Source organism: Molossus molossus, unplaced genomic scaffold (assembly GCF_014108415.1).
Source record: "Molossus molossus isolate mMolMol1 unplaced genomic scaffold, mMolMol1.p scaffold_m16_p_6, whole genome shotgun sequence".
In the NCBI taxonomy this organism is placed as follows: domain Eukaryota; kingdom Metazoa; phylum Chordata; class Mammalia; order Chiroptera; family Molossidae; genus Molossus; species Molossus molossus.
Window position 1 is genome coordinate 8141925 of NW_023425399.1, and position 15002 is coordinate 8156926.

Genomic DNA, 15002 nt, shown 5'->3' on the forward strand with positions numbered 1-15002 from the left:
AACAATGGCTGCCTTCTGGGCACATCTCTGCTCTGAACTGCTGCAGGATTAACTTGGGAAGTTCTAAAAGAACTGCTGGGTTTTGACCCATGGAGAATTTATGAAATGATTAGAGAAACAAAATGTCTCTTTAATAATCACATTACCACCCTGGCTGGTTTGGCTCAGCAGTTAGAGCGTCCACCCGCAGACCAATGAGTCGCAGGTTCAGTTCAGGTCAAGAGCACGTACCCTGGTTGCAGTTCCTCCCTGGTCCTGGTCAGGGTCGTGCGGGAGGCAACTAGTGGATGTGTCCCTCTCATGTCGATGTTTCTCCTTCCCTCCAATCTATCTAGAGATAAACAGAAAAGTATCCTTGGGTGAGGATTTTAAAAATCATATTACCATAAGGTATAGATTTGGCTTTGAATGCACATTAAATTGTATCAGAAGTAACTTCTAAGTCTGCTCTTAGCTAAATATTATACAGATTACTGGATGGCAGAGTACAGAGAATATATTCATAGTTATGCTTCATAACTAGTAGGAGTTCCATCTAGAAGGTGAGAAGGCTGATAAGTTTTCCTCAGTGAAATACATTTGTCTCATTTGTCTTATGGCCTCAGCTTTGGTTCTTCACATAGAATATATTGAAACTTCTAAGTTCTGGTAACATACCCAGATTCCAAATTTCTAGGAGTTACTATTTGTTTTGGTAGGCCTCATTCTTTTGTTGTTGTTCCATTTTTCATAGTTAATATTGATTTTTGGATTAGAAAAATAAATGAGGTAACATGGTACTGTGTTTGCATTAGTTGACTTTATGATTGTTTACAAATGGTAGTGGTATAGAGTAACAGCCTTTATTAATTAGAAAAGCAGGTTTGCATGTATTAAGTTTTAATTCTTTGCTTTAGCTTTTTGTTTTGGGGGGTTTTTGCCTTGTTTTGGTTTTTAGTACTATAGATCTTGCAAAATTTATTTAGATTATTGATGATAAATTGCTACCGTATTTTATAAGAAACATTTATGATCTTATTGGAAGGCATATGAGTTGTCATCCACCCAAGTTTTACTAATTTTATTTTCTTAACCATTGTTTTTAAGGAACTTGGGGAAATGATCTACATTTTCTTCTTCGATATATGGTCATGTCATTCAAATAATTTTTCAGTTCCCTCAGACATATACAAGCTTTCCATTAAAAAAAAAAAAAAAAATCCCCTGAAATCATATACCAGGTACCATTATTTGCTCTGATGCTGAGCCCAGCTTTCCCCATCTCGGCATTCATTCTGTGACCATAAGTGAGTGCCTTTGTCCAGGTATGGTGCTGGTGAGGGGCAAATTACACCATCATTAATGTCTTTAGTTTGCATAGCATACTGAAACTTATAAGAATGTTTCTTCAAGAATACTATAGCAAGCCCTGGCCCATGTGGCTCAGTTGGTTGAGCATCATCCCATGCACTAAAAGTTTCTGGGTTTGATTTCCCATCAGGGCGCATGATGCCTGGGTTGCAGGCTCAATTCCCGGTCAGGGCATGTGGGAGTCAATTGACTGATCAATGTTTCTCTCTCACATTGATGTTTTGCTCTCTCTCCCTTCCTTCCTTTCCAACTTCCTCTTTCTCTAAAATCAATAAAAACATTAAAAAGAAAAAAAAAAAGAATACAAGTCATTTTTTTTTTTTTAAAGAATACAAGGGTAATGTTCAAGACAATTTCCAGATCCCATAAGCTGCTTTCCCTGGCGCTCAAAATTATGTGGCATTAATGCTAAAATGGTGAGCATTTTCCATTTTCAGAGATCTGGCATCACAAGGAGTAAAGCACTCACATTTGGTTTTAAAATAGTCATTTGGTATTATTTATCTAATTTTTAACTTTAGAAGTCCATCACCAAAAATTTAATCAGAATTGTGCCTGGTTAGACTCATAGTCAATCTATAACATAAAATGTCTTGTTAAAAATAGGAAAAGTCAGAGAGCACTTATTTTGCCTGCCTGCTTTAAGTATTGAGAGCATACTAAAATACTTACTTATCTTTTTTTGTCAGACTGGGCCAGAGTTTTTGATCCTACTATCAGTGGAATTAGTAAATATTACAATTTGTACATGTTTTGACTTGACTTAAATTTTTTTTCCCAATAGAAACTATGTTCCAACTTCCTGTCAACAATCTTGGCAGTTTAAGAAAAGCCCGGAAAACTGTGAAAAAAATACTTAGTGACATTGGGTTGGAATACTGTAAAGAACACATAGAAGTAAGTAGCATGCCATTTTTTAATTTTAACATAACTCAGCTTCTGATCCATTACTTTGTGTTGGCGGCCAGGATGTTGAACTCTTAGGTATGATTCTGATTTTGAACCTCAGCATTAGATTCTCAGTTAGCCTAACTTGTTTTCTTCTCCCTAAATGAGGCTTTTTCATCTTTGCATCCTGAAGCAAAAGCAGTTACCATTGAGGACATACACATATCGGACAATTTACTAGGTGCTTTAAAATTGTCTCTAAATTTTGAATCCTTAAAACAGCCCCTGGAGGGATATAGAAAATCTTATCTCCAATTTACAGATAAAGAAACTGTAAGGAAATAGGTCCACCTCACAGTTATGCGTTGGCAGGGTCTGTCTTTGGGACTCCAGAGCCTTATCCCATTCTGATATACCTGAATGTTCTGGTTGAGCTTCTGTTTGTTGAGGCGTGGTGGTTTGGGTGCTTTTTGTTTCTTTCCATAGGATTTGAGCATGTGTTGGCCCTTTTGACCCATCATAGACTATTATCTTCCCCTTGTGTAACAGTTTGGACTCACAAACTTTTTCTAGCCTTTTATTCTATGAGCTTTATTCACAACAGCTCTGTGGAATAGCCAGTGCATTGGTTCCTTTTTTTCCAGATCTCATTGTTCCAGGTCTTATGTTTAGTTGGTCTACAAAGCCTCTGATTGACAAGAAAAGTTCAAAGCTGTTTTGCCCACTAACCTTTAAGTCCCAATTTGTCAGGGGCCCAGAACTACCTTGTCCATCCGTGTATCCCCAGCACCTATCATAGAACTAGGTACAAAATAGGTACTAAGTAAATGTTTGGATGGAATTGAAAGTAAAAAAAAAATTCCTTTATTCAACAGATTTTCTTTCCCTGATTTCCACTAATAATAATCTAGGATTTATTATGTAGACTGAAGCTTCTCGAGTTATGTTGTCCCCAGTGTGGAAGATCACTCCACTCCCTCTCCAACCTCTCAACTTCAGGTAGATCTGCCTGATGAAATAGTCCATTCACGTTGCACTCAGTGGGGTGATCATAAGAATAAATAATGCAAATAAGGTACCTTTTCTATCCTACATTTGATTTTTTTCCCCCCTCCCATGATTACACCCAGAACATATCTTGTAATTTACATGTGCTTGATTTTCCCACACTGAACTGTGAACCTTTTAGGAGGAAGGGGAATTATACCCTAGGACTTTATCTTCCTAGCTTGGGAGGAAGCAGGCCATTAAATTTTTACATAAGAGTATAAATTTAACATAATACTGTTTACTTTCTTTGAATAGCTTTCTTCCTTTTGGGGGTTCAGAACTCTTGAGTTTTCTTTGCAGTCCAATTCCCCCAACCCTGCCATTTATTTATTTTATTTATTGCGCAGAACCAGAATGTCACACTCCATTCTAATACTACAACTGATGAGTTGCAGTACTCTAATGAAGGGTACTTTGGTATTAATCTGTGACTACATTTTTTAATTAGAACTTTCAGCATTTTCCTTGAAAACTTGGCAGACCATTAGGGGAATGGTTAATATAAAATGTTCAGTGCAACTTCTATATACCTTTTTGTATTTTCTAAGAGCCTTATGGCTCCTGGTTTAGTTCTTGGTGGTATTGATTTTCTGGTACATCACTCCAACCCTAGTTAAGAGAAAGGATGTATAAGTAAGATTGGGCTAGAGTTGATACCACTATGTTTTTGTAAACTTCTTTCACTGTTTTCTAGGATTTTAAACAGTTTGAACCTAATGACTTTTATTTGAAAAACACTACATGGGAGGATGTAGGACTATGGGACCCTTCACTTACAAAAAACCAGGTAAGTGGGACAGGTATATTCCCTTTTCAGCTCTAGTCCTGTCGTAGTGGAAAATGTCAAAATTGATTACAGTCATGCGCCGCATAATGACATTTTTGTTAACAATGGACCAAATAGCCCTGGCCGGTTTGGCTCAGCGATTAGAGCGTCGGCCTGTGGTCCAGAGAGACCCAGGTTCGGTTCCCACTAAGGGCACGTACCTCGGTTGCAGTTTGTCCCCAGCCCTGGTTGGGTTGTGCGGGTGGCAACCACTCGATGTGTCCCTTTCACGTCAATGTTTCTCTCTCTCTCCCTCCCATTCTTTCTGAACAAAAAATGGAAAAATGTCCTCAGATGAGGATAAAAAAAAATGGACCAAATATACAATGGTAGTCCCATAAGATTATGATAGAGCTGAAAAATTCTTACCACCTAGTGATGTTGAAGCTGCCGTAAGATAGTAGTGTAACTCATTACTCGTGTGTTAGTGGTGTAAACAAACCACTGCCAGTGATATAAAAGTATAGAATAGCCCTTGCCAGGTGACTTGGTTAGAGCATTTTTACGAAGGGGAATTATACCCTATGTAAATTCCAAAAGGTTGCGGGTTTGATTCCTGGTCAGGGCATGTGCAGAGGGCAGCAGCCAATCAATATTTCTCTCACATCGATCTCTTTCTCTCTCTCAAAATCAGTAAAAACATATCCTCGGGTGAGGATTTTTAGAAAGAGTATAACAGATACAATTATATATAGTACATAATCTTTGATGATGATAAACTATGTTATTTATATATTTACTATGTTACACTTTTTGTCATTTGAGAGTATATTCTTTCTACTTACATAAAAAAGTTTGCTGTAAAATAGTATGCTGTGTTATATCAGTAGCAGCTTCATACATGTCTACCACGTTCTTGATCACATAATTTCTCTTGTGCTTGTTTTAATCTTGTTTTGTTCATCATGACCCCTAAGCATACAAAATCCACTGCTAATGTTGACAGTGAGAGGCCACATCAAGTGATTGACCTGGAAGTGAAATTAAGAGTGATTAAGGACTATGAAGGTGGATGGCTATTGCTCATCAGTCAGGCATATCCCAGTCCACTATGAAGAACAAGAACAAAGTGACAGAAGCTGTTAAAGTAGCTGCTTCATTGAAGCAATGAGACTAACATTCAAGAAGGGCCTATATCAAACATGGAGAAACTTCTAATGACCTAGATTGAAGACCAGACACAGAAGCATTATCTCTCAGCACCATAATGATCATGGCCAAAGCAAAATGTTTGTTTGTGATGTTGAAAGAAAAGGCTAGACCCAACTACAATGTTGAGAATACTGCTAGCTCTGGGTGGATTAAAGGATTCAAGAATGAATCATTTTTCATTACATAATATGAAAGTGAGTGGTGAGTCTGCTAGTGCTGATGTGAAGGCAGCTGAAGAATTTTTGGAAAGTCTCTATAAGCTTATTGTGGAGGAAAATTACTTGCCAGAGCAAATATTCTGTATGGATGAAACCTCTCTACTCTGGAAACGGATGCCTGAAAGGACTTAAATCCATAAGGAGGCTTGGAGGCTTGAAGGCTTTAAGGACAGGATGGCAGTCTTGCTTGGGGAGCAGTGCTGCAGGCTACAAATTGAACCCTTTGTGATTTGGCACAGTGAGAACCCCGGTCTTCAACCATATCAATAAGCACACACTGATAGTGTACTACAAGAGTTAATAGGAAGTCATGGATGACCCAGCTTCTCTTCCAAGATGTCTTGAATTGCTACACCAGCAAAATGGAGAAATACTATTTGGAAAATAGCATGCCTTTCAAGATTTTGCTTATTGTTGATAATGCTGCCAGACATACTTCTTTTATTAGTGATCTTCTCCCAGTGTCAAAGTAGTGTTTCTCCCTCCAAACACCACCTCTTTGATCCAACCAATGGATCAGGGAAATACAGAAGCTTTTAAAGCCAGGACCTTTGCCCAGACTATTGCAATAACTGAGGAAATTCTAGAAGGATTACAATGTCTGTGACTGCTTAATAACCTTGCTTGTGGTGATGTCACCTAGGAATACATCTGGAAGAAGACATGCAGTAGGTTCATCCATGACTTCAAAGGATTTGCCAAGGATGGGGACGCTGCAAAAATTAATCAGGCTGTGGTTGAACAATGGCAAACCACTTTAACCTGGGCATGGATGAGGAAGGAATTCGGAAGCTCCTAGAGGTGGTTCCTGAGGAAATTGACTAATGAGGAGTCACCAGGAGTGGAACAGGAACACATAGCCAAAGAAAAGGCAAGAGAAAAGAAAACTGCAGGACAAGAAAAAGAATCTCCAAGAAACTTCACAGTGAAGGGTTTGGCAGAAGCTTTTGCAGACTTCAGCAAGCCTCTTAAAAAGTTTGAAAACATGGACCTAAACACAGAAAGGTTCTCATTAATAGAGAAAAATGTTCATGGTACATTATTTGCTTACAGAAAAAGCATTGTTATCATCAGAGATGACAGCTCCATGCATTATTATTGCTCCCAAAGACCTTCCAATGGAACAAGATGTGGAGGTGAAAGACAGTGATATTGATGATCCTGACCTTGTGTGGGTCTAGACTAATGTGTGTGTGTTCAAGCTTTTAACAAAAAAAAAAAAAAAAGTTTTAAAAATTAAATAGAAAAAGTCTATAGAATAAGGATATGAAGGAAAAATAATTTCTATACAGTATGTTTATGCTTTAAGCTGTTATTATAAAAAGAGTCAAAAAGTTTTTAAAAATTAAGTTTATAAAGTAAAAAGTTACAGTAAGCTAAAGTTTATTGAAAGAAATTTTTTTTTTATAAATTAGTGTGGTCTGCTTGTAGCTGTGTTTATAAAGTCTGTGTAGTGTATAAATATCCTAGGCCTTCACATTCACTCACCACTCACTCACTCACTCACCCAGAGCAACTTCCAATCCTGCAAGCTCCATTCATGGTAAGTGCTCTCTCTATACAGGTGTACCATTTTCTATCTCCTATACCATAGTTTTACTAGACCTTTTAGGTATGTTTAGATACACAGTACTTAACCATTGTGATACGATTACCTCTGTTATTACTAAGTAACATGTACAGGCTTGTAGCCTAGGAGCAGCAGCCTATACCATATAGATAGCCCTGGTATATAGTAGGCTGTGCCATGTAGGTCTACAATGATAACATCTAACGTATATCTGTTGGTCAAGCGACGCATGACTGTATTTCATATTTTCTTACATAGTAGGGAAAACTAGGAAGAATTTTTTGTCTTTTTTGTCATTGGACTAAAACTTAGAGTGTAAAAACTTGAGATTTTACTAAAAAGTTCTGAAGCCTGTTGTACACCAGCATTCTCTCCTCCCCCAAAAGTACTACTCCTTTTTCTAAAATGTTCCCTCCAACATTCTGTTCATCTAGGATATTCATCATTTTTTTATATCTGTGTTGCAGTTCTTGTTTTCTCTAGAAAGGGGAAGACCAGACTGTTTATTCCATTTAGGTTTTCTTATGTTCATCTCACTCCATCTCTATTGGTGGCCTAAGCCAGCACATCGGGGACGGGAGGGAGTTGGTGGTTCTGTAAGAGATATCAGTGACAGAGAGGTGTAACTTAAATGTTTGCAAACAGGAGTTAAAAATAATACTTAATGTGAGGCACCAGCGATACCAACAAGTATCATTAGTTGAAGATATGACAAAGATAGAGGGAGTTAGTAGGTAGTGTTTTCTTTTCCACAGGGAGAAGTGATTGTCAATTCATACTTTACAATTAACTGTTTCAGTATCGGTTGTAATTCTAGATTATTGACCTGTTCATCTCTTGGAACATACTTGGTAGGGAATTAGTACTTTTTTAAACTCTTCCTCTGAAATTTGATAGTATAGTTACCTGGTTCTTTCTTACTTATTTCCCAGGAAAAGGTGTTAACCAACAGTCTTAAAATACCAAAGCTTCTAAGTGGGACACATTATTCACTTTTATGAATCCCATCCCAAAGCCTCATATTCTAACACTAAAGAAGGGTTGAGATTTAAGGGGAAAATGGAGTATTTCATTTTGATTCAGACCAGTATCTAAAACAAAGTAGGTTTCTAGGGCGAAAATATAATCTTTGGCCAACCTTGTGTTTCACCTTTTTTCATCAAAGGACCAAATGTCAGTGAGTATAATTCTGGAAGCTGCTCTTTGATACCAGTGCTTCTGGCTTTTTGTAACATCATGGGCTCCTCACAGTCTGTAGGACATTTTTTTATTTAACTTGTTAATTTGAATCTAAGAAGCAGTTACTTCATTACTTCTTTTGAGGCTGCTCTTTCTTAAGAAAGAACAGCATGGCCTGTAGAAGAAAGCCTACTTTCAGATCAGTTTTTTGATCAGCAATGAAATCTGAATACCATACTGGACTTCGATCAGAGGAAAAAATGTTTGCGATTTTTTGAAGATGTGCCTTTTTTCTATAAAAAATTTCACGATGGGGAAAGGACAAAAGGTGTATCTTTATATTTTATTGCCTAATTATACTATACCATTCTGGGTTCTGAATTTTATTATATAGTAAATCTGAAGCCTTAATGATTCACGGAGTGAAAGTGATTACAAATAATTTATGTCTTGTCATTTCTAACTGTAGAACATTTATCTTAAAGCCGTTTGTCTACAACCAATCAGCAAATATGATTCTGGTCTTTTCTAAGCATTGAGGAATAGCTTAAAAATGAAGTTTTCTATTTACATTGTGGGACTCAAAAGTATTTAGTTTAAAACTGCTTTCTCGTTTGAGTTTATATTTCATAAATTTATTCTGCAAAAAAATCAGTGCTTTAGAGTTTCAGTTTTAAAACTAACACGACTTTAAGAATAGAGAATGTCTGAACAACAACTTAGAACCTGTTATTGCCTGTCTGAAGTGGCATTCTGATTCCAGTCTTGTCTTTTCTTTAGGACTATCGGACAAAACCATTTTGCTGCAGTGCTTGTCCATTTTCTTCAAAATTCTTCTCTGCCTACAAAAGTCATTTCCGGAATGTCCATAGTGAAGACTTTGAAAATAGGATTCTCCTTAATTGCCCCTACTGTACCTTCAATGCAGACAAAAAGACTTTGGAAACACACATTAAAATATTTCATGCTCCAAACGCCAGCGCACCAAGTAGCAGCCTCAGCACTTTCAAAGATAAAAGCAAAAATGATGGCCTTAAACCTAAGCAGGCTGACAGTGTGGAGCAAGCTGTTTATTACTGTAAGAAGTGCACTTACCGAGATCCTCTTTATGAAATAGTTAGGAAGCACATTTACAGGGAACATTTTCAGCATGTGGCAGCACCTTACATAGCAAAGGCAGGTGAAAAATCACTCAACGGTGCTGTCCCCTTAGGCTCAAATGCCCGGGAAGAGGGCAGTATTCACTGCAAGCGATGCCTTTTCATGCCAAAGTCCTATGAAGCTTTGGTTCAGCATGTCATCGAAGACCATGAACGCATAGGCTATCAGGTCACTGCCATGATTGGGCACACAAATGTGGTAGTTCCCCGATCCAAACCTCTGATGCTAATTGCCCCCAAACCTCAAGAGAAGAAGGGCATGGGACTCCAATCAAGAATTGGTTCCCTTGCTTCTGGAAACGTCCGGTCTTTGCCTTCACAGCAGATGGTGAATCGACTTTCAATACCAAAGCCTAACTTAAATTCTACAGGAGTCAACATGATGTCCAATGTTCACCTACAGCAGAACAATTATGGAGTCAAATCTGTAGGCCAGGGCTATGGCGTTGGTCAGTCAATGAGATTGGGTCTAGGTGGAAATGCACCCGTTTCCATCCCTCAGCAGTCTCAGTCTGTGAAGCAGTTACTTCCAAGTGGAAATGGAAGATCTTACGGGCTTGGGTCAGAGCAGAGGTCCCAGGCACCAGCACGATACGCCCTGCAGTCTGCTAATGCCTCTTCTCTTTCATCAGGCCAGATGAAGTCTACTTCCCTCTCACAGTCACAGGCATCCAGAGTATTAGGTCAGTCTAGTTCCAAACCTACTGCAGCTGCCACAGGCCCTCCCCCAGCCAATACTTCCTCAACCCAGAAGTGGAAAATATGTACAATCTGTAATGAGCTTTTTCCTGAGAATGTCTATAGTGTGCACTTCGAAAAAGAACATAAAGCTGAGAAAGTCCCAGCAGTAGCCAACTACATTATGAAAATACACAATTTTACTAGCAAATGCCTCTACTGTAATCGCTATTTGCCCACAGATACCCTGCTCAACCATATGTTAATTCATGGTCTGTCTTGTCCATATTGTCGTTCAACTTTCAATGATGTGGAAAAGATGGCAGCACACATGAGGATGGTTCACATTGATGAAGAGATGGGACCTAAAACAGATTCTACCTTGAGTTTTGATTTGACATTACAGCAGGGTAGTCACACTAACATTCATCTCCTTGTAACCACATACAACTTGAGGGATGCCCCAGCTGAATCTGTTGCTTACCATGCCCAAAATAATCCTCCAGTCCCTCCAAAGCCACAGCCAAAAATTCAGGAAAAGGCAGATGCCCCTGTTAAAAGTTCACCTCAAGCTGCAGTGCCCTATAAAAAAGATGTCGGGAAAACCCTTTGCCCTCTTTGCTTTTCAATCCTAAAAGGACCCATATCTGATGCACTTGCACATCACTTACGAGAGAGGCACCAAGTTATTCAGACGGTTCATCCAGTGGAGAAAAAGCTCACCTACAAATGTATTCATTGCCTTGGTGTGTATACCAGCAACATGACGGCCTCAACTATCACTCTGCATCTAGTTCACTGCAGGGGTGTCGGAAAGACTCAAAATGGCCAGGATAAGACAAATGCACCCTCTCGGCTTAATCAGTCTCCAGGACTGGCACCTGTGAAGCGCACTTACGAGCAAATGGAGTTCCCCTTGCTGAAAAAGAGAAAGTTAGATGATGATAGTGATGCACCCAGCTTCTTTGAAGAGAAGCCTGAGGAACCTGTTATTTTAGCTTTAGACCCCAAGGGTCATGAAGATGATTCCTATGAAGCCAGGAAAAGCTTCCTAACAAAATATTTCAACAAACAGCCCTATCCCACCAGGAGAGAAATTGAGAAGCTAGCAGCCAGTTTATGGTTGTGGAAAAGTGACATTGCTTCCCATTTTAGTAACAAGAGGAAGAAGTGTGTCCGAGACTGTGAGAAGTACAAGCCTGGTGTGTTACTGGGCTTCAACATGAAAGAATTAAACAAAGTTAAGCATGAGATGGATTTTGATGCAGAGTGGTTATTTGAAAATCATGATGAGAAGGATTCCAGAGTTAATGCTAGTAAAACTGCTGACAAAAAGCTCCACCTTGGGAAGGAAGAGGACAGTTCCTCAGACAGTTTTGAAAACTTGGAAGAAGAATCCAATGGAAGTGGTAGCCCTTTTGACCCTGTTTTTGAAGTTGAGCCTAAAATCCCTAATGATAATCCAGAGGAGCACATACCGAAGGTAATTTCTGAGGATGCTTTAGAATCTGAGGAGAAGCTAGACCAAAAAGAGGTGGATGGTTCAAAATATGAAACTATTCATTTGACTGAGGAACCAACTAAACTAATGCATGATGCTTCTGATAGTGAGGTTGACCAAGATGATGTTGTTGAGTGGAAAGATGGTGCTTCTCCATCTGAGAGTGGCCCTGGTTCCCAACAAGTGTCAGACTTTGAGGACAACACATGTGAAATGAAGCCAGGAACCTGGTCCGATGAGTCTTCCCAGAGTGAAGATGCAAGGAGCAGTAAGCCAGCTGCCAAAAAAAAGGCTACCATGCAAGGTGACAGAGAGCAGTTGAAATGGAAGAATAGTTCCTATGGAAAAGTTGAAGGGTTTTGGTCCAAGGACCAGTCACAGTGGAAGAATGCATCTGAAAATGATGAGCGCTTGTCCAACCCACAGATTGAGTGGCAGAATAGCACAATTGACAGTGAGGATGGGGAGCAGTTTGAGAACATGGCTGATGGAGTAGCTGAGCCAATGCATGGCAGCTTAACCGGAGTTAAACTGAGCAGCCAACAGGCATAAAGACCGGTTCTCTGGCATCAGGGCCAGGTTCTCTGGCATCAGTGACATGCTGCAGCCTGGAACTCTGTTCTTTGAGTATGACTGCAAAACTATTCTGTTACTGCCTTCTGAGTGCTGGGTCATCAGGCTGTAAGGACATGTGGCCACTGCAGTCCCGATGGTTATTTCTATGACACGTAATTGGCTGATCTTGCTTTAGAACTTGCTTTGACAGACACAGTAACTAAATGTGAAAAACCGATAAGCTGGTGGCTCACGAATGCACATGAGGAAAAGCAGAGGTTTATTTTATCTGCCTTCTCAATATTTCTTTCCCTCTGTAAAATGTTTGGATGTCCTTAAGAAGTGTTACCCTGATTCACATGGTAGCGTAGGGCCAACATACAAGCTACCAGTCCAATACGTGTATAGTAGACTGGGGAAAATTGATTTTTTTTCATGTATTCATTCTGAATAGTTGAAATGTATATTTGTACAGTCTTTTAGACCTATTCAAGTAATGCTTATAATATTGTTATTGTGTACCCATCATAGATTTGTTTCTTTTTTAGTGTTGCCCTTGCTGTGTAATAAACGCTGTATCTAGTTTACCTAGCAGAAGCTTGGAACTACGCTAGTATAAACTTTTGAACAGACTTAGTTTTTGCACATAACCTTGTACAATCTTGCAACAGAGGCCAGCCACATAAGATATATATCTGGACTCTCTTGTATTATAGAATTTTTCTTGTTCTGAATATCCTTGACATTACAGCTGACAAACAAAAACTGGTATTTCAGATCTGTTTTCTGAAATCTTTTAAGCTAAAAATCACATGCAAGAATTGACTTTGCAGCAACTAATTTTGACACCTTTTAGATCTGTATGAAAGTGTGTTGTGTTGAAGCAGCAAACCAATGAGTGCTGCATTTTGGATATTTAGTTTTATCTTTAGTTAAACACCACGTGGTGTATTCATTTATACCATCTAATATATGACACACTGTTGTAGTATGTATAATTTTGTGATCTTTATTTCCCTTTGTATTCATTTTAAGCATCTAAATAAATTGCTGTATTGTGCTTAATGTAAATATTTGCTTTATTACACATTACAGTCCTGTGTGTCCATTATGTCTGAGTCGGGTGATGCCATGGCTCTCTCACCTGAGATGGAGCCACGGCCACGGAGGAGACTGGTGGAAGACCAAGATTTGCCATTGACACGAAGAAGGCTTTGGGGCTGTCTTTTTTTTTTTTTTTTTTTTTGTCTTTTTCCTTTATAACTGCTAAAATAAACATCCTTGAGTTTTTCAGTTCACCTTTTGTTAAGGAGCATAGCCTGCTTATATGTGTAAATGTTTTGATGATAAAAAGATGTAAACATAAATTGGCATTGATTTGCGAGCAGAATTTTAATGCCCTGGTGTTCTAAATGAAGTAAATGTTCGTTTTCACCTTACAATGGGAACAATTGTACTAAACAGTTAACTACTCTCTTTTGCTATAACTTGACCATCTTGTTAAGAAAAAAGGCTTTGGAGATCACGCATTTGGAGGGCTTTCAACACGGAAAGACCAGATATACTTACTATGCAAAGATTCCCAAGAGCAACTCGTATTAAAGAAGGGAAGTTACAGGGAGGCAGAATTAGCCAACATTTTCAGCAATTATAACCATGGAATCCTCCAATCCATGCAGCGGGCAGAGGCTGGTCAGCCACCTCTCAGTTCTGAAGTGGCTGGTTTCTATAATTTCTAAGACTTTCCAAAATATTTCATCTTGTTAATGCTTTTGTTGCCTGAGAGTAGAAATTTGACCAATCTACCCCTAAAATGTTGAAGTCATGCTACTCAATACAGGAGAAAGCATAAAAATAGAATCTTTAGAGTGTGAGGGACTGGCATGGGTTCGTTGAATTCTTTTACATAGGTTGTACATTCTGTGGACACCAGCTAATATTTAGGACAGGATATCCCCAAATACCAAATCGGGTCAGGAGCGGGGGCAGCATTGAGAAGGTCTGTTACTTGAGGATAGTAATACCAGCCAAATTGAAGCCATCTCACATTTGTTTTGAAATTACTCTGCCTCATCAACATGTGGGAAGAATTTGGCCTGAGCTTATTAGTCCTATGTGGAGTACCAATGAGAAAATTGTGCAAAATAGACGGGGGGTGGCCTGGTTGGACATTTGAGCAGAGACAAATGAGTGCTTCCTTGCTGAGGTAGTGGGAGTGGACCTTGTTAACATTTAGAAAGAATTTAGCCACCTAAGAAGTGGACCAACTAAAAATGTTGCAGAAGCCCTAAAAGTATCTCAATAAAAGCCATTTTAAAAGAATGTTGTTGCTACTGTTTGCTTTTGGAATAATCTGGAAGTAAAAGCTGTGGCAAACTGCTACTTAGAGAATATAACTGGAAGTTGAACAATTCTGTAAATTTTCTTTTGAACAAGGAAAAACCTGATTCCAGAGAACTTCTTGCCCTTCAAATTTCTCGTGAGTTCCAGAGTCAGATTGACTAGCACTATGTTTCTCTCCCTTTTCAGCACATCAAAGTATTACTTTGTCCCATCTCCGGTTCCTTCACCGAGCAGTTACAAGGGTCTCTATCAAACAGCTCTTTGTCCCTTCTTGAGATCCAAGCTGTGAGGTGTCTTTTTTTGCCCTGTAGTTGTGTATATCTGGTCCAAATGCCTGGCCATTTGTAAAAATGTACACTATTTCAGAAAACAAATGTGCACCAGCTCTGAGAGTGATCTGGCAGACGAGGGCATGCCCCATCTGAAACACTTTGCTAGAAGCCATTAAAATGGCTTGCCAAGTGAGGACTGCCACACACAGAGCTGGTTCCCCTCCACTGTAGGCTACCAGCACCAAACCCTCCAGAGGGCC

The 15002-nt window shown here is 39.1% G+C and overlaps 1 protein-coding gene across 3 annotated transcripts in view; it reads left to right on the forward strand.

The window, feature by feature from the left end:
• The window catches only part of LOC118618233 (activity dependent neuroprotector homeobox), a 36033-nt gene extending 22835 nt beyond the window's left edge, over positions 1-13198 (forward strand). For 2 of the 3 annotated variants that reach the window (XM_036244345.1, XM_036244343.1), the window contains exons 2-4: positions 2135-2247; positions 3983-4075; positions 9014-13198. In XM_036244345.1, the coding sequence (XP_036100238.1) occupies positions 2140-2247; positions 3983-4075; positions 9014-12124 (3312 nt within the window). In that variant the 5' untranslated portion in view covers positions 2135-2139 and the 3' untranslated portion in view covers positions 12125-13198. Of the gene's footprint in view, positions 1-1169; positions 1305-2134; positions 2248-3982; positions 4076-9013 lie in introns of those variants that run through there. The other variant, XM_036244344.1, reaches the window with a different exon arrangement.
• The last annotated feature ends 1804 nt before the right edge of the window (positions 13199-15002 follow it).